The 20,369-nt window shown below is 47.6% G+C and overlaps 1 protein-coding gene across 2 annotated transcripts in view; it reads right to left on the minus strand.

Moving 5' to 3' along the window:
* The window catches only part of usp34 (ubiquitin specific peptidase 34), a 41,177-nt gene that overhangs the window by 12,593 nt on the left and 8,215 nt on the right, over positions 1–20,369 (minus strand). The window contains exons 5-47 of one of the 2 annotated variants that reach the window (XM_069530373.1): positions 19,242–19,391; positions 18,896–18,963; positions 16,883–17,075; positions 16,224–16,285; positions 15,669–15,750; positions 14,978–15,070; positions 14,768–14,893; positions 14,555–14,684; positions 13,815–13,945; positions 12,447–13,165; positions 11,576–11,790; positions 11,344–11,462; positions 10,821–10,948; positions 10,626–10,715; positions 10,409–10,504; positions 10,196–10,278; positions 8,879–9,033; positions 8,529–8,642; positions 8,312–8,411; positions 8,056–8,218; positions 7,583–7,709; positions 7,259–7,409; positions 7,054–7,154; positions 6,717–6,932; positions 6,505–6,630; positions 6,158–6,280; positions 5,549–5,632; positions 5,364–5,450; positions 5,057–5,257; positions 4,864–4,946; positions 4,740–4,780; positions 4,479–4,603; positions 3,879–4,031; positions 3,284–3,388; positions 3,075–3,130; positions 2,570–2,874; positions 1,975–2,138; positions 1,816–1,881; positions 1,455–1,601; positions 1,110–1,166; positions 777–854; positions 342–436; positions 77–249 (exon numbers count right to left, since the gene is read on the minus strand). In XM_069530373.1, the coding sequence (XP_069386474.1) occupies positions 77–249; positions 342–436; positions 777–854; positions 1,110–1,166; positions 1,455–1,601; positions 1,816–1,881; positions 1,975–2,138; positions 2,570–2,874; positions 3,075–3,130; positions 3,284–3,388; positions 3,879–4,031; positions 4,479–4,603; positions 4,740–4,780; positions 4,864–4,946; positions 5,057–5,257; positions 5,364–5,450; positions 5,549–5,632; positions 6,158–6,280; positions 6,505–6,630; positions 6,717–6,932; positions 7,054–7,154; positions 7,259–7,409; positions 7,583–7,709; positions 8,056–8,218; positions 8,312–8,411; positions 8,529–8,642; positions 8,879–9,033; positions 10,196–10,278; positions 10,409–10,504; positions 10,626–10,715; positions 10,821–10,948; positions 11,344–11,462; positions 11,576–11,790; positions 12,447–13,165; positions 13,815–13,945; positions 14,555–14,684; positions 14,768–14,893; positions 14,978–15,070; positions 15,669–15,750; positions 16,224–16,285; positions 16,883–17,075; positions 18,896–18,963; positions 19,242–19,391 (5,881 nt within the window). Of the gene's footprint in view, positions 1–76; positions 250–341; positions 437–776; positions 855–1,109; positions 1,167–1,454; positions 1,602–1,815; positions 1,882–1,974; positions 2,139–2,569; positions 2,875–3,074; positions 3,170–3,283; positions 3,389–3,878; positions 4,032–4,478; positions 4,604–4,739; positions 4,781–4,863; positions 4,947–5,056; positions 5,258–5,363; positions 5,451–5,548; positions 5,633–6,157; positions 6,281–6,504; positions 6,631–6,716; positions 6,933–7,053; positions 7,155–7,258; positions 7,410–7,582; positions 7,710–8,055; positions 8,219–8,311; positions 8,412–8,528; positions 8,643–8,878; positions 9,034–10,195; positions 10,279–10,408; positions 10,505–10,625; positions 10,716–10,820; positions 10,949–11,343; positions 11,463–11,575; positions 11,791–12,446; positions 13,166–13,814; positions 13,946–14,554; positions 14,685–14,767; positions 14,894–14,977; positions 15,071–15,668; positions 15,751–16,223; positions 16,286–16,882; positions 17,076–18,895; positions 18,964–19,241; positions 19,392–20,369 lie in introns of both variants that reach the window. The other variant, XM_069530372.1, reaches the window with a different exon arrangement.

Here is a 20,369-nt window from a genome sequence, read left to right on the forward strand (position 1 = left end):
TTCCCTGCACTTGTGAAACGTATTAAACGCAGTCATCACCACGACACAGTCTGTAGATCTCAATGTGCAGACAAACCCTCTTTCCGCTCCCCTTTCCCCATGAGGAAGTCCTCGGTGTACGGCGTCATGTCGAGCCGCAGGGGGAATGAAAAGTGGGTGTTGACCTTCTCCTTCATCATGGTCACCATGTTGAAGGTGTAGCGCATGGTGTTGAAGCTCAGGATGCGAGGCAGCTTCTTGAAACAGGCTCTGTGGGAGAGAGGGACAGAGAGCGGGTGAGACAGAGAGGTCGAGGGACACGAGCGACTCCCTGCTGAAACAGATCGGAGTTTCTTTCTCACCTCTTCTCTGCGCGGACCTTCTTGCCACACTGGGAGCAGGTGTACATGTTGTCGCCCTCCAGAGTGTCCTTGATGGTCACCTCATCCAGAGATTCCTGAACGGACGACAGGGAGAAACTGTTTATCACCTTTTCTGCTGAGCATTGAAGCTGTTCTCAGACCCTCGGGACATTTTCTGAAACATTCCAGAGGGGCTGTAAGCGTCAGTTGCTCCAGAACGTTTCCTGCGGAACCCCTGGTCCATGTGAGGAAACGACAGGAGCATCCAAAACGTCCGTTGTCGCTCATTTATGTTCTGATTGTTTCCGTTGTTTATCGTGACTTTTGCATTTATGTTTTCTGAGCTCGTGTGAGACGTGTCAGTCACCCTGCGTGTGGATGTGCTGGAAACAAAAACACGGAGCTCTCCACAGCAGAGTTTGTTTTTATACTCACGTAAATGTTCTTCATGTCTGCTACTTGACATCGGACCGTGTAAAACTCCTCGGCCGTCTGACTGACGTGGTCACAGTCCTGCACGACAAACAACAAACGTTAACCCGAACCACATTTGGATTCACACTCTTAAGATCAAGTTCAGTTCTTTCATAACAACAAACGTTACAAAGGTCAGAAATAGACGAACCGGTAAATTAGACTCTATGTAAATAAATCAGGATGGAGAAGAGATTGAAAAAGAGCTGAAGCTCAGAATATCTGAGGTCAAAATGCAGAGTCTAGATTCTTTAAATTTCAATATTCCTCAAATCAAATGATTCTCAAACTCACCAGAGAAACCACGTTGTTGGTGATGACGCCTCCGAACAGAGTCTTCACTGTGTTTTTCTGAGAGTCAAGAGAAACAGGCGAATCTTTAATTACGACTGAAACACATTTTTATCAACTGCTGGTTGAATTTTGGGTAAAATATTATCAAAGTCATATCAAAGTCAGTATCAGAGGTTTCTTTTTGTTGAAACCTAATCCCCATCATAACTGAACTGGGACCCGTTCACACCTGGTTTGTTTCAGAGACATCAGGTGTGAAAGGTTCCTCAGACCAGAGGAGGACAGGACACAGTTTAATGCCTGTCGCTCGTAGATTGTCTGATTCGAGTGAGCGTGTGCGTTTACCAGCTCCTGCGACATCTCCTCTATCTTGGTGATGAGGTCGGTGAAGAACTCCGTCATGTCCTTCTGCTCCCCGGTGTTGAGCGGCTGTTTGTCCATGGTGTAGGTTTTACAGAAGGGTCGGGGGTTGTACGCTTTCCTCTCACTCTCCTGAACAGACACAGGAAGGGGGATGACATCACAGGAAGTGTTATAGGCCGCATTATCAAACGCACAGCACATCATGAACCACGGAGGTCAAGAAGCTAAACCGATGACTTATTTCATCCAGCTGACTGAGAGACTTTAGAGAACACCCAGCAGCAATCCTGTAAAATATAAAGTGGTGTGGGATGAGAAGAAAACATGAGAGGAACAAACTCACCATGAGATACGTGAACATCTTCTGCAGCTCCAGCAGCGTGGTCTTGTGTTTGATATCCTCAGCATACTGCACACACACACACACAGACACACAATAAGAATCCACATGCTTTCTTGAAAGTGAAGGAGCAGCTTCCTGTGCGTCTTCCGAGGCACTGACCTTGGCGGTGAAGACGGCCTGACGGGCCTCAGGGATCATGTAGAGCTGCTGGATGGTGGAGGCCAGGTAGCAGGTTGCTCCCAGGTTGGTCAGACCCACGAAGCGACACTCAGCCCGGACGTCGTCGTGGGGCCAGTAGTCCCACTTGTACGGGGCGTGAGAGGCTGCAGGGAGGAGAACGAGGGTGAGGTTTAACAACATGGAGTTTCTGTTGTGCTGCTGCTCTTGTGTTTGTGTGAGTTGTCTCGGCCGCTGTGGTCAGAATGTTCTGTCTCTCCAGCATCAATCCCACCTGAAGGGACAATGGCTTGTAGATCAAGACAGATTTCACTGTTGCAAAGCTCAAATTGAGTCCGATCATCGTCCTTCAGGACTTCAGACACAGAGTGTAGCCTGCAGACGAGTTTCCCACGACAACAACCAGAAGACTGCTGCACTCATACGAATCACATGCGCAAACTCTAAATAGCGCCGCTCTTATAAATGTGACGCGTTAACGGGCTGTGAAACGATGGAAGCCGAGGATCGGTCAGTGTCTTTCCTGTTTTCTGAACTTAATCTAATAAACGACCGGTGCGGCAGCCGGCGTCCTCACCCTGCATGTGCTGGGACATGACCCAGTTGTGGAGGAGCCGGTAGTTCTCCACCGAGCCCTTCACCGTCTCCACCAGCAGGTCGTAGGCGGCGGCCCGGGCGGCGTGGGATTTGCACTTGGGCTGAGCGCGGTCGGCCAGGCTGGGCAGGAGGAAGAGGAGGTTGTGGACGTCCCGCAGGAACTCCTGCCCCTCGCGGGAGAACTTGAAGGGCGGCTTGTGCTTGAGGACGCTGGTGGCGAGACGCAGGAGGCCGGTGAGCCCGTCGTCCTCGATCATGCCGTCCTGCTGGTCCAGGATCTCACGACTGGGAGAAGAACACAACCAAAATGATACATGACACTGCTCTTTTGATTTGAAGTCTGAGGGGAAAGATGTTCAAAACCCTGTGAGGTCGTTAAACCAGATTATTTTACCGTTGGTTTCACAATAAACACAAACGATGTGAGAAATTTCAGAAAGTTTCACTGTGAGAACGAATCTTTTTTTCGTTTTTGACTGTCTGACCTCCTGATGCAGTCGGCGAGATGTCGAGCGAGAGCGTCCAGGTCCAGCAGCGTTGTCTGCATCGCGCCGGCCAGCGACAGAGAGGGAGAGACCTTCTGTGAGTTCAAACAGACCAACGCTAGCAACGGCTCCGTGAAACATCAGGACAATACTGCAAACATTTAAATAACACGTCAATCAGCTGACACCAGCTTCACGGAGGTACGAACCTGGCTGGCGTCTTTGACGTGGATGTTGTCGATGAGTTTACAGAGCAGCCAGAAATATTCTTTACAGCCCGTCCTCAACAGAGGCTCCTCCTCATAGTCCTCCACCTGCGGAGACGCGTTACAATCAAACTCTCTTTTAAAGCGACGTCCACACAGTCGTTACTGACGAGCATCCGAATAACATCAAGTTAACGCACGATCATCGAGCTTGAGACCTTTTCACGACTTGTTGGCTTTTCAGTTAAAAACATCAGGTGTGAGAAGTTTCCAAACTAACCGGGTCAAACGGAAACGATGAGAAAACGTTCTCAGTGTCAGAACGATTCCTGTAAACAGCACCCGTCTGCACCCAGTGGGTGTGTGTCCCAGTGTCTCCGAGCATTAATCCCACCAGATGGACAACGTCTCACAGAGACTTGAGTTCACTGTAGCAAAGCTCAAATTGTGTCAAGTCATCGTCCCTGAGGACTCCTGACACAGAGTGTGGCTTGCAATCAAATCTCCTTTTTATTTAAAATATGCATTTCCTTCTACGAGTGTGTGTGTGTGTGTGTGTGTGTGTGTGTGCGTGTGTGTGTGTGTGTGTGTGTCTCACCCTCAGTGGTTTGAGGGCCTGTGCGTCAGGCAGGAACTTGAGCAGCGTGGAGGCGGCGAGCAGCAGGAAGGATCTGTTGATGGACTCTCCTCCCTCCAAACCCGACAAAGAGAGCTTGTAGAGGCCGTTACACGCCTCGTGTCTCACTGCCGGCTGACAACAACAACAACAACAACAACAACGACGCAGAAATTACACAACAGCCTAAAGAAAACAAAGCGTCAAGACTCATCTAGAGTCGTCGGGGGAAGTTTTGTTCCTGTAACTTTAAACTGTCTGACTCTTCCCTGGACTTTTCTTCTCTCGTGTTCAGATCATTCAAGTTCATGTGACGATGCGTCGGACTTTGAATTGTGACTTCATCTTGTTTTCCTCTGATGGTTTCAGAGAAAAGGTGAGAAACGCTCATTCCCCCTCTCTTAGCCCTTTAGTTTAGCTTAGCATAAAGACTGGAAACAAAGGGAAACAGCTAGCCCGTCCACCAGCAGCTTTGTAGCTTACGTTATTTAACAAGAACAAGTTCATTGACGATCGTCAGAGACGAAGAAGAGAACGTCACTTTATTATTGTGAGGGCTTGTGCACGTTTCGATGGGCTCACCTCGGGCACCAGCAGGGTGAGTTTCTTCAGCCAGTCGTGGAGGTGGTCGCTGTCGGCCAGACTGGACTTCACCAGGGAGGAGCAGTGAGCCCAGCTCACCAGCAGCCACATGGAGTAGTGAGTCACTGCAGGGAAACACAAACTGGTGTCAATGACTGATTTCGGACCTGCACCGAGGTCCCAACTGAAATGTTCTCATGTGAGAACGCAAATGTCAAAGTTCACTGCCCGTGTGAACATCACTTTACAAGAATTTCTCACCTTCGTGTCGGGACCTGTGGTCGGACTGAGCCTTGAGAACTCTACAGAACGCACAGAAAATATGGACGTTAGTGTGTTAATGCCACTTTACGAACATTCTTTGAAATCAGTTGCCGTGTGTCACCTGTGAGCCAGGTTGTCGTAGGTATAGGCCACGTTGATCAACCGCTGGATGAGGTTGGTGCCTTGGACGAGGCTGAGGAACACCTGCAGACCAACAAACAGATCAGCTGGCGATCGCATAACGAAACATCAGATCGCTGCCGCAAAACTCTTCAACATCGGAGCTTTGCTCTTCCAGCCGGTGCCGTGTTTACCTCAGTCAGCCGAGGGATGTGCAGACCTTTCCCGTGATCGACGGTGGACTTGCGGGATTTGCCCGGCCACGCCCGTTTTCGCTGGCTGTCCGCGAGGCCGGACCAGGAGAAGACGTCATGATAGGCCAGGTCCAAGTCCGCGGGGTCCACCGCAAACTGGCAGATCAGCTTCAGCAGGCAGGCGAGGCAGTCGAGCAGCCACTGCAGAAAACACAGAGGGATCAACAACACTTTCATTTATTCTGCACGGAATCGAAAACCTGCGACTGGTAAACTACACTCGTTTACTCAGATGACGCTGTCTCACCACAGTCCAGGACTCCTGGTCTTTGGGCTCCAGGATGCCCGAGTTGAAGATCTCCAGGAGCAGCTGAAGACCTCCGGATGACACAAACTTCAGGAGAGAACAAGAGAAACACAAAAATCAGCTCAACCACTGAGCCGTGTGATTTTTCAGCTGCTTGTGTCTGTGGTGTCGGTGCTGCGTCGTACCTTGCAGCTCCAGGTGTTCTTGCTGTTTTCTATCTGATCCTCACTGGAGTCGTCCGAGTCTGGATACAGGTCACTGTAGCTGCCCTGGAAACACACACGTCAGGTCCGCGGCCAGACAAAAGAAGAAACGAGCGCTAACACACGATGTGTGTGTATAATATATCATAAAATGAAGGTGGACAACACAAATCTGAAAAATCTAAATAGACGTTAAATAAAAGTTTGTTAAAAATGTTTCTTTCATTTCAGCTCGTTCTTCTCTCTCTGATGTTTGTTCTAGTGTTTCTGATCAGTTTGGTTTAATCAGTTATTGATGATGTAAAAACAGGCGGAGACGTGATGATTGACAGCTGACACTGCCTGATTCGTGTCACTCAACTACTTCAATTTCTCTTTCTAGAAACAACTCAGAGTGACGTAAAACTTGAAATCATACGGTACTACTGGAAACTCAGCAGCGACTGTGCACATGCAGGATTTTAAACTATTTTGTTAACATAGGGAAACTGATTTATTTTCTCTCGACAACAAATTATCTTGATAATTCACAAAAACAGCAGATTGTGAGTGAACACAATCCACATGGAGAGATTCATGAAAATCTCTTACGGTGGACTCTCTGTGGATGCGTCGGTTGGGTTTGCCCAGAGCCTCGATGATCTCCAGAGAGTAGAGCAGCTTGTGTGGACTTTTGATCCTCAGCAGTTCCTTCCAGCACAGACCCTCCCCATTCTACACACACACACACACACACACACAACAAACACATGTTCAGTGTTCGACAGTAAATCACAACATGAGGAAAATCTACCTGTCTTTTTCCTTTGTGGTTGTTAAGTTTGCAGAAAGGCAACTCTGGAAAAAACACTCCCTGTAATTCTGACGAGCTCACACCAGAATCTGTGACCTCGGCTATGAGAGCTTGTGAGAGTTGTTCGGAGAATGTGGCGACTGACCGTATCGTCCGAGATGTTCTGGAAGGCCTGCAGCATCTTGGGACACGTAGGAAGGAGCATCAGCAGCTCCCAGACCCGACGAGACAGATTCTCTGCGTGGAGGTGAAGCTCCTCGCACCGTGCGCTCTAGAGGAGGCACAATGTTGAATGTTATAGAATAAGATGATATAGTTTTGTTTTCTGAGGGTTAAGTCTTAAACAGAATCTCTCACCTCAGGGCTCTCGTGGACCTTTTCGGTGCTGGGACTGGGCGGTTTGAAGCAGGCCAACATCTCCAGCAGGTCGAACAGTGTGGTGAGGTGAGGCTCCTGGAGGAGCAGCAGCATGGGGATGTGCTCCTTCTGCGGAGGAGGCAGACAGGAGGCCGGCAGCTGGATGCCCTCCCCCTTCCTCTCCCTCCGCGGAGCTCCGAGAGAAACAAACACCATCTGGGAAGATGGAGAAAAACACAAACATGACGCTGTGATGAATAAAACCAAGTGGACTCCTCTCATCGGGCGTCAGTTCTCAGCTGAACTTCTGATCTTTGAACAGAGACATGTTTCCTACCTGCATGTCTTTGAAGCCCAGCTCATGCAGAGTCTTCTCATCGTAGTCGGTGGTGAGTTCGTGGCCGGAGGAAATCATCCTGACAGGTCCCATCAAACCACCTGCAGGACACATCGACGGACATCACAACCAAGGGTCAAACTCCCGGCAACGCAACAACAAGTAAAGTGGAGAAACAAAGGCGGCAGTGGCTGCAACACTTTACCGGGGAAGTCTCCCGGCTGCCGGCTGCTCTGGCCGAACTCCTGCAGCTGAGCCTGCTGGTTCATCTGCTCCTTCTGGAGGTTCTCGTACCAGTGGGTCACCTCGGCTCGCAGGTCGGCCACCTGGTCACTGGGGTACATCTCGATCGTCATCTACAAGAACACAACACACTGACGTGTGAACCTGGGCTGGATCCGCTCACTTCAGACAGTTTTTCTTTTGAATGTCACAGAAAGACTTTCGGGTCGTCCACTACATCCGTGGACACAGTTATTGATTCCACGTGAGAAGGGACGGTTTGTTGTGTCAAATATAAATGTGTCACCTTGTCCGGGAGGCCGGCCGGCTGACAGACGATCCTCAGCGGCAGAGACTGTTTGTCGCTCAGAGCCTTCAGGTGGCTGCTGATTCCCGTCCCCTCGATCTGCCACTGCCGCAGGTGGTACGCAAACCTGACAGGAACAGGAGAGGAAGCGCTGTGTTGTTGAGACGCGTTTGTTAAGACATGGACGCAGTATTGGACACCGAGGCTACGTCCACGCTAATACTCGACCTCCAGAAGAGCATCTTAGCTCCAAACGCGTCACATGGCCGCTCACGTCCACAGGTATTCATAGTCGTTGCTAAGAACCAATCAGGAGGAGGCCTTGGGCAACTATGTCATTGTTAGCGGTGCGACGGCCAGCCGTAACCATAGCAACAGCGATGAGTTTTAAATGTAAAACGCAGGTACACTGTGTAGTGTGCGTGTCTGAGCCCTCGTGCAAATGTATCAGGGGGTGGGGGCATGTAGCTCACCTGCGCCTAAAGGCCTCCAGGTGTGTCTTGAGCATGAGCAGCCCCCTCTCGATGCTGGTCAGGCTGGAGTGAGCGTCCTTCTCCAGGTTAGCGGACGCCATCAGCAGACTCTCCATACACTTCCTGATAAACTCCTGCTCCTTCTCCAGCCCCGTCTTTCCCGCTGTGGATGTCAACATGTCAGGAAAAGGTCAGCTTCAGATTCAGGATGTGATCAAACGCCAGAGACAGTAAAACGTGTGTGAGGAGAACTGACCGTTGATGTAGTAGGAGTTGATGTACTGGATGGCGGCGCGGCTGATGTCGGCAGACTGCGCTCTCAGAGCGATCCCCCACAGCTGGTCCATCCCACACAGCTGGAGAGACACAACATTAGGGGAGAGTAAAGCATCTGCTCTGATGTGACAGAAGACAGAGTGAGTGCAGAACTTCTGAGGTGAATGTAAAATGACGATGAAAGAGTTGTCGTGCACCTCGCAGCTGGAGGCGTTGTCCAGGGCGCTGGTGGCGAGGCGGGCCAGGTTACAGAGGTGCTGGAAGAGGTTGAGGCCTGTCATGCTGATGGTCTCTGGCTTCAGCTGAGGCATCTGGAGACACAGTGACGACAACTCAAACACAAACCAAGAATCAACACACAGCTGCTGCTCCAGCTGTTGTTCTTCTTATGCCACCAGGCTCAGACAATCCTCCACAAACACTTGAAACCGATTGAAAAGAACAAAACATTACAAATTCCATGAGCAGAGAAAATCCTGAAAATATTCTGACATGGACATGTTCAGTAAAATTCTTCTTCTTGAACACTGTGCCGTCTCGTCTCTACCTTCTCCAGGAAGAGGTGCTTGTAGGTCTCCATGCCCATTGCATGCTGGTCCTTGCTGCGGACCTGATTGAGGAACCAGTGCAGCGCGTCATCGTAACACTCGGCGTCCTCCACCAGACAGTGCCACAGGATGTCCACCTGCTCCAGACTCAGTCCTGAGAGACAGAAACAGCTGTTTGAATATTTGTATTTTAAAAAAACAACTCAGGGTGGAAGTGGAGTCTGACTTCTCTGCACCGTGGTTCTCCTTTCCTGAATGCCTCCGTATTGCTCCTGTGGTGTCGGCAAGCACATTCAAATACGACTAAAGACCTCATTTCGAGTCGATTTTGAATGTCGGGTCTAAGGGACACTTGGACGACACCACAGGAACAATATGTAGACATTTTCCGCTTTATTCTATTGTTTCTTCTTTACCAATTTATACTCAAGCGAACGCTGACAGAAATCATTTTTGTGGCTCTACACTGTGACCGGAGGTTTCTCACCGTCTGTGTTTGAGTCTTTAAACAACGTTTCGCTTCCTGAGTCTGAAGATGAAACGTACACGTTTGCAATGAAGTCAAATGTGGTAAAAACTGATTAACGGGTAATATTCAGTGTTATGTAATTTTCCATCAGACGCACACACGCACACAGCGGAAGCATTGTTCTCGGCAGTATGCGGCTCAGGTTGCATAAAGAGGTCTATTTTAAAATTGTTCCCTCAAGTCTCACAGAAACACCAGACACACACTGAGTACATGAGCGTCTGCAATGTTCTACAAATCAAATCTGAGTTCTTATTGCATCTCAAACTTCACTTGACTCCCAGCCGCTGCCTTCTCCTCAGGAAACATGGAGACTTGAGCATCCTTGGTAGAGACACTGACAGAAGAAATATTGTTTCTGCAGAGATGTGCTGATGTTTTTCTCAAGTTTTCAACGTTTTGAGAACCAAAAACTAAATTCCAGTGTGGCGGCAGCAGAAGTTCAGGGAGTCAAAACTCTAAACTTTGTGTAGCTCAGTGTCTCGGGGGAAAGTTGAGGACTGAGGGCCGGTAATAACCACCATAAAATAAAATCACTGCATCGTTTGTAGGATTGCACAAAAACTACTGAACAGGTTTCCAGTAAACTTGGTGGAAGGAAGGGACAAGATGGAACCAGACAGACGGATCCAGGAATTTTTTACCTCCAGTTTATAAACGGTGAGATGGGACTTTTTTTTTTTTTGCATTAATTTGTTGCAGCTCGATTGAACTTCAGGGGACTGTTTGGCCTTTGGCGTCACATATGACACAGGTCACCAGTCGAACACACGAAGCAGAGTCTTACTGAAGTGGTCTGGAGATCCCAGCGTAGAGAAGACACAGGTGAGGAACTGCAGGCGGACCTGGACCTCCGCACTGTGGCTGTACCTGCAAAAAAAACCAACAGAAGAAGAAGACAACAGCGCACGAGTCATTTCATGTCATCTCGAGCTTCAAGTCACATTTCACAAAAACAAGTAAATCTCAAATATCTTTCGGGATGAAATCAGGAACTCACAGTGCAAACTTGTGCCGTTGCTCTCGGACTTCGTGGATGTAGTGTTGCAGGTTGTCGAAGAACAGTTTCATCATGTGCAGCTCTTTCTCAGCCCACCTGAAGAATAAACAAAAACATCGGCACAAAGCTCAGATCCATATTTTAACTTCTCTGTTTTCTACTTTCAGGAAGTGTCGGCTCACGGTACATGGTTATCGAGGAGGAGGATGTTACTTACATGGTGATCCAGTGAGTGTCGTAGCTTGAGCCGAACTGCTGAAAAGTGCCAAATAGTTTGGGTAGTAGACGCAAGGAAACCACAACGGACCTAAGAGAAGATGAAAAGATGAGGATCGAACACAAGACGGGAAGAAAAAGAATATCCCGAGAGATTTTTTATTTTTTTATTCTAAGGGTCATAGGTCACGCTTACCTGTGATGGGCCAAGTTGTCAAGGCAACCCTCGATGAAGCGCATGCGGATCTGTCTGTCGGTGAACCAGCAGACGAGCGAACACAGCAGCTTCTCCGCTTCATTAATCAAACCTTCAGACAAGTGGATCTAAAAGAAACACAGTCAAAATGAAGATTCCACACGTTCGCGTGTTCCTCCCTTCAGAGCCAGATGAGATATGCGTGTTTGTTTAATAGGGCTGATGTGGAGCGATACTGAAGCCGATTAGAGCAGAGTTTGAAAATAACGATGAAGACGATTAGGACTCAATGATTTACCATAGCTGCCAACGAAAGCTAAACGTTTAAGATATCGTATTTTTTTTTTATTTCATGTCTCGAAGGCTGTTTTTGTAAATTCAACTCGTCAGAAAAACTTCAGGTGAGTGTTTTCAAACAGCGCTGACGTTATAAAGTACATTTCATACTGCGCCGTAGGTCTTAATGGGTTCAAATAGAACTGAAGAAACATTTAATACACGTCAATAAAAAAAGAAGCTGTACCGCGTCCTCGTCCTGCACCAGGTCCCACAGCAGAGTGTTGCCCTTCTTACAGACGTTGTCCAGGTTGATGTCAGTCACGGCGTGGCTGCTGGAGTACTGGTGCTTGTGAACAGCTGGACCTGCAGAGATAAACAGCCGTCACAGAATCAGCTCCTCTGCTCCTTTGGTGGGATGTTCACACTGTACATTTAGCCGTTAGCAGCTGGAGGCAGACATAGTGGAAACAGCGCACCTTGCACCAGGTGCTCATGGTAGATGGAGGCCAAGTTGGGGAGGTGCTGCTGGAGGTGGGAGCTGAGCTCAGCGTGGGAATTGATTTGGACCAGCTCCTCTTCGCAGCCCGACTCCTCGCCGTCAAAGTCCGCCATGTTCTTCTCTGACTTGGCGCTGACCTGGGAGCTGCTGCAGCTCACATCGTCCGCACTCAGCATGTCCTCCACCATGGGACTGAGAGAAGAACAAATGGTTTTATATCAGCAAGTATGAGCGCAAGGTATGTTCTACAGTGTCTGCAGGGAAGTAAGAGCCAAGATGGCAGAGTCACAATCAGCAAAACAGCAGTGGCAAGATTTGCAGTGAATATTCATGGTCCCCAGAGGTTAAACTGAATGTCCTGGTAGTTCTATCTCTACCACTATCAGACTAATATACAAAACACAGAATAAGGTTTTCTCAACAAGAGCTGCTCTGCCATCCTCTTTAGGCCAGAAAAAAACAAGAACACACGACTGCTCATGATCCCAAATGCTCACGACTTTAATGAGCGAATTCAAACTCCCCAGAGGATCAACTCTCTTCATTATATTGATCCTCGCAGCTTTTCTCAAGCCGCATTCTTTGTATTTTAGCAGCTCGGCGCTGGTGTGAAGGAGGATTTGAAGCCAAAGACACCAGACGTCAGAGCAGAGCTTCTTCTGATGTTGTGCAGAATGAATGAAAAGCTTTCGCACAACTTTCAGGTTCTGACACATTTCTTCCACGAGCAGGCGAATTTAGTTTTATGGGCCCCGTCAGGTAAACTCCGCTCTGACGGACTGAAAACTAAAGTCTTATCTTTATTATAGTATTCTACTGAAACGTGTGAGGGACAGAAACAGCCTCACCCTTCATGATGGTGGTGATGGTGGTGGTGGTGGTGGTGATGGTGTTGGGGTCCGATGAAGCGGCGGCAGTTAAAGAGGTCACTGCCCATGGCCTCTCCCAGGAAGTCCCCTGGCCGGGGCAGACAGGGCGGCTCCTGAGGCCCCTGCACCATCTGGGAGGGGCCGATGTCCAGTGGCTGCTGCTGGGGCTCCGCCCCCTCAGGCCGAGATGACGCAGAGCAGGCGTCCAGCAGCCTCATGCGGCCTTCGACAGATGCTGACGCGGCTGTAGCCATGACAGCAGAAGTCTCTGGGTTGAAGGGCAGAACCTTGGGTTTGCCCCCGCCCCCTGTGCCACTAGGCCCCGCCCCCTGACTCGACCCTTCGCCGAGCGCATCCCCCGCTTTCCTTTTCCTGGATTCCGGCTGCTCCCGGGACTCCTTCTGCTGACTGCCTTCAGCAGCAGATCGGTTAACCTCGTCTTCATCCTCTTCGTCATCGTCGTCATCCTCCTCCTCGTCGTCTTCCTCTTCGTCGTCTTCCTCCTCCTCCTTTAAGGCCTCGCTGTCTGCCATGTCATCAGAGTGCATCTCGCTGCCGGGGCTCCCTGCTGACTGGCTGGCTCTGCTGGAGGCGGCTTCGTTGCTGGAGGCCTCACTGCGGCCGCTGCTGCTGCCCGGCCCGCTGCTGCCTTCCTCCACGCTGTTGGCCGTCTCGTCTGAGCTGCCCTGCATCGACTCCTGAAACAACAGAGACAAAGGGGACATCATAAACTTTAACAGCTTCTGTGTGGCGGTCAGAGACAATCTTCTGAATTGTCCTGTGTAGAAACGAGGGGAACACAGTATGTTACATGGTGGCGCAGACACTTTGTGTAAAAAAGAGAAGCCAGGAATGTGAAGAAGGTGCATCAGGACCCGGGTTTTCAGACGTAAACGTAAAAGATTGAGGAGGAAAGACATACATGAGCATCTTCCTTCTGCCTGAGCCTTTTCAGTCACTTCATACATAGAACGTTAACTATGCATTCACCGTGTATGTTTCCATGACTGAGTAAAGATACGATCGTCCGGATCAGACTTCAGAGAACAGAGTTTTTTACTGATTGTTCAGGTTTAGTAAATGTCGTTTGCACTCGTTTGATGATTTTATTTATCGTTGGTTCTCGATTAACGATATGTTTGGTTTTGAATCGTTTCTCATTTTAGAGAAAGTCTTTGGTGTCGGGACGGTTGAGCTTTATGTTAATCTCCTGCCCCAGTAGACAGGGACGAAACATCACCAGTTCAGCTGTGATCCCAGTTTTATTTTCTGAACTCACTGTGTTTCGTTTATTGTGTGTGTGTGTGTGTGTGTGTGTGTGTGTGTGTGTGTGTGTGTGTCTAGTACCTCTGTGTCAGAAAGCCTCTGCTGGCTCCTCTTGCTGCCAGTCATCATCTGGTCGTCCATCTCCATGTCGCTGCCTCCGCTGTGCTGCGTGTCACTGTTGTCGCTGCTGTCCGGACTCGCGGCCGGTGAACCTGAGAACAAACAAGGTGAAAGACTGACAACCAGGAAACTACAACCACTCACGTACAGGTAACACACACACACACACATACAGTGGATCATTCAACCAATCAGGAGCACTTTGGGTACATGCAGACTGAGGAGATAGGGATTGAACTGGCGACCCTCAGGTTAGTGGTTAACCCGCTCTACCTCCTGAGATACAGCCATCCCAGGCGAGGGGGTGATGTTGTCCATCTTTAGTTACGGGTTCATAATATGTGTGGACTTGGAAGGAATTTAATTAAAAGTGTATTTTGGTTACGACCAAAAATGTGTGTTGTAAGGTCACGTGACCTTTGGCCAGAAAAATCTATTATATCATATATACATATGTATTTAGATATGTGAGTATATATGATATCATTCATCTGTAAAACCAAGAGGGGTGAAGATATCAGATCGATGAGCTCAGTGATCTTGACCTTCAACCACCAAAATCTTATCAGGTCGTCCTTGAATCCAAGTGAACATTTGTACCGAATCAAATCAAATTCCCTCCGAGCATTCTTGACAGACTGCGTTTTGAAGACACCAAAATTGAGGTTTGACAAAGACGACTTCAGAAGATGAATCCAGACCTTTCTTGTTGCCCATGGGGATGTTGGTGTTGAGCAGGGAGGCGAAGGAGCTTTGTTTGGAGAGCTGGGCCTTTGCTGCCAGCGCGTTGTTCCACAGGGCCTTGATCAGCATGGAGGCCAGGTACAACGTCTGAGGAGAGAGGGAGGCTCATGAGTGACGATCGCGGCGCTGTGACATTCACAGAGTCTGGGGTTCTTTTTTTTTTTTTTTACCTGCTCTGTGTGGGCGCTGGGGTGCAGGCCGGACACCAGGTTGAGGACGTGGCGGAGAGGCACTGGGTCCAGGTTTTTGATGAGTGAGGGGAAAAGGTCGTGGATGTAGCGGCTGCAGTGTTTCAGCTAAAAAACACAAAACAAACACTTTTAATGAATCTTACCAGAAGGAAAATCTACCTCTTTATGAAGCGGTCGGTCCCGTCTCACCTGCGCTGCAGCCCAGATACAGTCCACATGCTGCGTGCTGAGTCGGCCCTCTGCAGCCAAGAAATTCAGGATCACTTGGCACTGTTTAATGATCTGGAGAACACACACACACACACACACTCTTGTCAATGTCATATTCTTTGTTGACATGGTGACGCAGTGAGGGATGATGGGAGTTGTAGTCTTCTCCCGGTTACATTCCTTCAGTGTTGATGGTTGAGGAGTTTTTATCTGGATTGTCCTCAGACGTCTCCTCCTCCAAAACAGACAAACATCTGATTCACTCCAGTAAAAACAGTGAACGAAGCAGCTTCATGTTAAACTCAGTGTCTCTCTGACTCGTCTCTGATGAGTCGAGCTGCCGCTAACGCTCGCTCAGCTCGTTTCTCTGAAAACCTCAGATCCAGACGTCCGACAACAAAATCCTTCATCTGCTTCAAAGTTAAAAAACCACCAAGATCGAAAAAGTGTTTGGAAAAATTTGATTTTAAAACTGGATGAAAAGTCGCTTTTGACTCTTCTGGCAGATAAATGCAGACACACGCACAAAGAGGATATGACGCCACCAACAGGCGATCGAATGAAACGCACCGTTACCTTGATTAAAACTACAGATTTCTGCAGGTTTGAAAATGTAAAGTAAGAACACAACAAAAAGACTTTTACAGATATGTCACATCACTGGTCTCACCTCAATGTGCAAATTGGGTCCAAATATGTGCTCCACCACATTGTTGTGAATCAACCAGTCGGCGAGTTCCTTTGCTATGGACCTGGAAGCACGAAGCAGAATCACAGTGAGTTCAGGTTAAAACGGGCTCAACACACACCAGAGTTTGGTTTAATATTACATTTATTAACACATTTATAAAAACAATCTACATTACCTCGTGTTTCAAACTGTCTGGACTAACGTTAACGTAGAGTCAACAGTTCGTGACAAGTCATGACGTTTGTATTTGAAAAAGTTAACACCCTCCAGAATCTTTCTCAGATCTTAACTGAAACTAAATCCTCGGGTCCTGAAATGTTTTAATCCTGATAATAAAGTTCATTATTATAAAAAATGTTGTTTAGACCATCTGAGAAAAATGAACACGAGTTTGTGGATCTCAGTGAAATACAATACCAATAGTATAATATTGTTTTATTTTGACATAGTAAAATACCAGCTTTGATTATGTTGATTGAATTACTCTTCAACATAGACACACCTCGTGTTCATGATCCCTTTCAGCAAACTTACGTTTCTGTGTCGGACACCAGGGACTCGTTGTTGCAGACGTCATTGAACGTGTGGAGCTGATTCTGGGAAATCAAACACACATGCACACGATGTGTCAACAGACAATACATCAAGAAATAAGAATAATTATCACTGATTGTTGAGAACATTCAGTGAACACAGCATCAGTCTTCATAAGACACAGCTACTGTTGTTTTTTCACTGTGCACAGAGGGGATATGACGCCACCAACAGGCGGTCAAATGAAATGCACCATTACATTGATTAAAAGTACAGATTTCTCCAGGTTGTAAAACACAATGTTAATATATAATCACAGGTCTGATTAATTAAAAGTTTTGAAGCGTTAAAATCTGAACAAGGAAAATAAATCCTCGTGTCACTGAATAACATATTTAACACGAACTACTACAAGTGTGTAATGTATTTGTTAGAAATACTTCATTATTTTGATATTTTCTCCACCACTAGAAACTGCTGAGTTTGCAGAGAAAGGAAAAGTGCAGCTGAAAGTTAACAGAACAATAAAGTGAGGCTGCTTCTGTGTTGACGGTTTGGAAACAGAGACTAACAGATGTTTCCATGCTGCTGCTGCTGCGAGGAGTCCAGTGAACACCCACACGGCCTGAAGCGACGCTGAGGCGGTGACTGTGACTCACAGTGATTTGGCTGAGTCCGGCCAGCCTCATGGTGAGCGTGGGGGACATGAAGTATTTGAAGGCGAGGTCCAGGCTCTCCTTGTCGAAGCACAGCGCGCTGTCCAGCGGCTCCTTCACCGTGCTCCACATCAGGTCGGCCATGTTGCGTGCCGCGCTCTGCCGCAGCTCCTGGTCCGACAGCTTACACAGGTACCTGCAGATGAGACGGCGTCCAGAGTTGACTTGGATTCCAACAAGTGTCTTTTTCTTGATTGGAACGACAGACTGAGATAACTGTGACCTTTGACCACTGATATCGAATCACATTAAGAAATTCCCATAAGACTCGAGATTTCGTGTTTAAGAGGCTAAACCAGGTTTGTGAGGTCATGGCGACCTTTGACCTTTAACAACCAAAACAAATTCACGCTCGAGTCCAAGTGAACGTTTGTGTCAAATTTGAAAAAAAAAAAAATATCGTGTTCGCAAGAATGTGACGGACGGACAGAAAGCACGATGCCACAGAGAGAAGCTGCTGGAGACTAAACTAAACTAACACGTTTGAATCTTTGAGGTTTAACATAAACTCCACTGAGTTACTAAACATCAACAAGGAGCTTGATGGATGTTTGAGTCGTTGTAATTAATAATTATCCTGATGAGAATCGTCACTTGACTGAGCCTCGGTTCAGTCAGACAGAAGAGCAGCAGAGCATCATGTGTACACGCCCTTAGTCTACATCACATGACCAGCTCCGCCGGCACCCTGCCTCCTACGAGGGTCATGTGAGGAGAGGTTGACTGGAGGCCTGGTAACTGTTGCCACGGTGACAGAAGCTCTTCCTAGCAACCAACGTGTGGTACTCTGGTATTTGGGGGAGAGAGCACGAGAGCGTGAGGAGCTCTCACTGACAGAACGGGGGAGGGAACGAGCTCAGACAGAATCGACCACGTCTGACTTCCTCGCCTCAAATGACGGCAAACATCAAATCCATCTCGTCCGGCTGGAGCACTGACATTCACGGTTTTCCAAAGAATTTAAAGGTGAAAACAAACGACTGTTGATTTCTGACGAGACGGAATAATTAAACCCTCCTGATCATTAGTTCTGTTTTTTTGAGCCAGAACTTTTACCTCACATCTCCTCGGCTGACGAGGGCAGAAAGGTGTCAGACAAAATGGCAGCTTCTCAGTCAAATCAAACACAGGCAGTGAAACCTCACAATCAAAACCCCCGTTGTTGCTTCACAGCTGCACGAGGGACTCACGAACACAGAGTTGACAGAATAATAATAATAATTGAACATACATATATTGATACATGCGGTGTTTGAGCTCAAGCAAATCTATCTACGGGGACAAATACAGTCCCCTCACCTGACACTTGGAGAGTTTGGCCCCTCGGATACTTTACAGGACCGTACACAATGTGCGTGGCCTTTAAGACCAGCCTACCCCCCCCCCCCCCTCCACTGCATCTTCGTTTCGTTTCCAAAAAGTTGGAAACAGCTGAGAAACATGTGTACACGCCCTTAGTCCACACAAATATTTTCTTTTGGGTCATTAAGTCCTGTTCTACATGTCACGTGGGCGTGTCCCCCTCAAATCCAACTGATAGAAATCCTTCCCTGAGTCATTAAAGCTGCTTTGAGATTCGCACTGAACTCAATCTCCTGCTTCTCTCCGGAGGGGCTGTGTGTGAGAATGCAAATGTCCAAGTCAGAGGCTGTGGACATTCCCCCCCGAGTTTGTCCTGAGAGGCGCCGAGTAATACCTCCAGATAATGTCTGGACTTCATCGTTGGACATTCTCTGGAGTTCTGGCTTAGGTTCTTTTATCCGAGCATGAAAACGAGACCTTACGTGACAGTTTTGAATTTGTGCTCTGCTGGAATTACCAGAGTCACTTCAGGACAGCGGGGGTCCACTACAGGTGGACATGGGCTCTTTTAAATGGACGTTAAAGAAATGGAAAATATTTGGTGACAATGTGACATCTGCCTCTGTTAAAAACATCTGTTTCATGTAAACTCACCGTATTACGTAGGTACGGAACGGTATGATGTGCTGCATGACCGCGGGAATGTGCAACCATATACGAATCTGTGGAGAGAAAGAAAAATAATCACAGTGTAAAATCTTTAAGATCAAACTCAAGTCACTGAATCTGCGTTCAACCCGCCCTTTCTCTGCAATGAGGAGACTTTACATCAGGAAACCAGTTTCACAGCCATTAAAGAATCTAACGCAATGTCCCTCCAAACCCACTCAACAATTGAACACATGTTCATTTCTATCCACTTCCTTGTTCGGACCCTGACGTGTTTCAGAGATGAGTCCTGAACAGGAGCGTGTTCCCTTCGTCTGCGGTGTGGACTCACGTTGGAGACGATGGTGATGAAGGCGTGGGCGATGGGGAAGGGGAGGCTCTCCGGCGTGCCCGACTCGAAGCACTCCTTCATCAGGGAGAGGCCGTGCTTCCCGCAGAACAGACAGACGTAACGCAGCAGATGCAGCGGCACCTCCACGTCCTGGTCAGGGATGACAGCAGATGTGACACACATGGACTAATACACGACTTTAAGACGGATCCATTATCAGACGCTCATTTGTTTTGTTTTTGTTGTGATGGTCGTCATTTCCCATGAATTACTGTCGCGTTTTTAAGAACCAGGAAATTCAGTTTGGTCTTGTTTGTCAGTTTCATCACAACGTGTTTATGTGTGTACGACTGAGGAGAGAATTCAATGAGCGTTAGCTTTTCCTAAACGTATTTAAAGCTTTGAATGTAATACTTCAACAAACTTGAGACTTTTCAAATGATTTCAAACTTTAAGATCTGTGGAAAAACTGAGGTTCATAAATTCAGACCTTGTTTTGAATTGATTCAAACTAAAAGTGCGTATTTTAACTTGTATAAATCATCGTCCAACATTTATTCTTTATATTTTCAATCAATACGATAAAGGTGCGCTCCGAAACATGAAGGCTCTCTCACGGGGCAGAGTTGATAACAGACAACCAGTAAAAGTAATAAATAAGAGATGATATAAAAACTACAATATCACTGAGTACATCTCGTTCCTTAAATTAAATCAAACTACCTTTAATTACACACACTCAGAAATATCCGTGCTTTAAATATTTCAGATTTTTATCCTGAAGATCAATGAATTGAATAATTCGCTTGGAAATTCTCACAACGTTAAAGAACAATACACATTCAACACAATTCTACGAGTACTACTTTAATTTCCTTCTTTTGTTTTCATCTCAGATCGTCGAGAGCTGCAGCGACCGAAGAACTCCTGTTGCTATGGACGTTTTTACACGAGGCTCAGCAAACTGTGATAATAATGTGGGCGTCGACAAAACAACCAGAGGACAGGAAACGTGGACAATACTCAGATAAGCAGAAAACTACACTCAACTTCAAAACCCCGACATGTGCACAATAAAAAGAGCCCGACTGTTGTGAGTCATAACTCAACACCAGCAGATTCCTCTGT

Source organism: Paralichthys olivaceus, chromosome 8, assembly GCF_024713975.1.
Source record: "Paralichthys olivaceus isolate ysfri-2021 chromosome 8, ASM2471397v2, whole genome shotgun sequence".
Classification (NCBI taxonomy): domain Eukaryota; kingdom Metazoa; phylum Chordata; class Actinopteri; order Pleuronectiformes; family Paralichthyidae; genus Paralichthys; species Paralichthys olivaceus.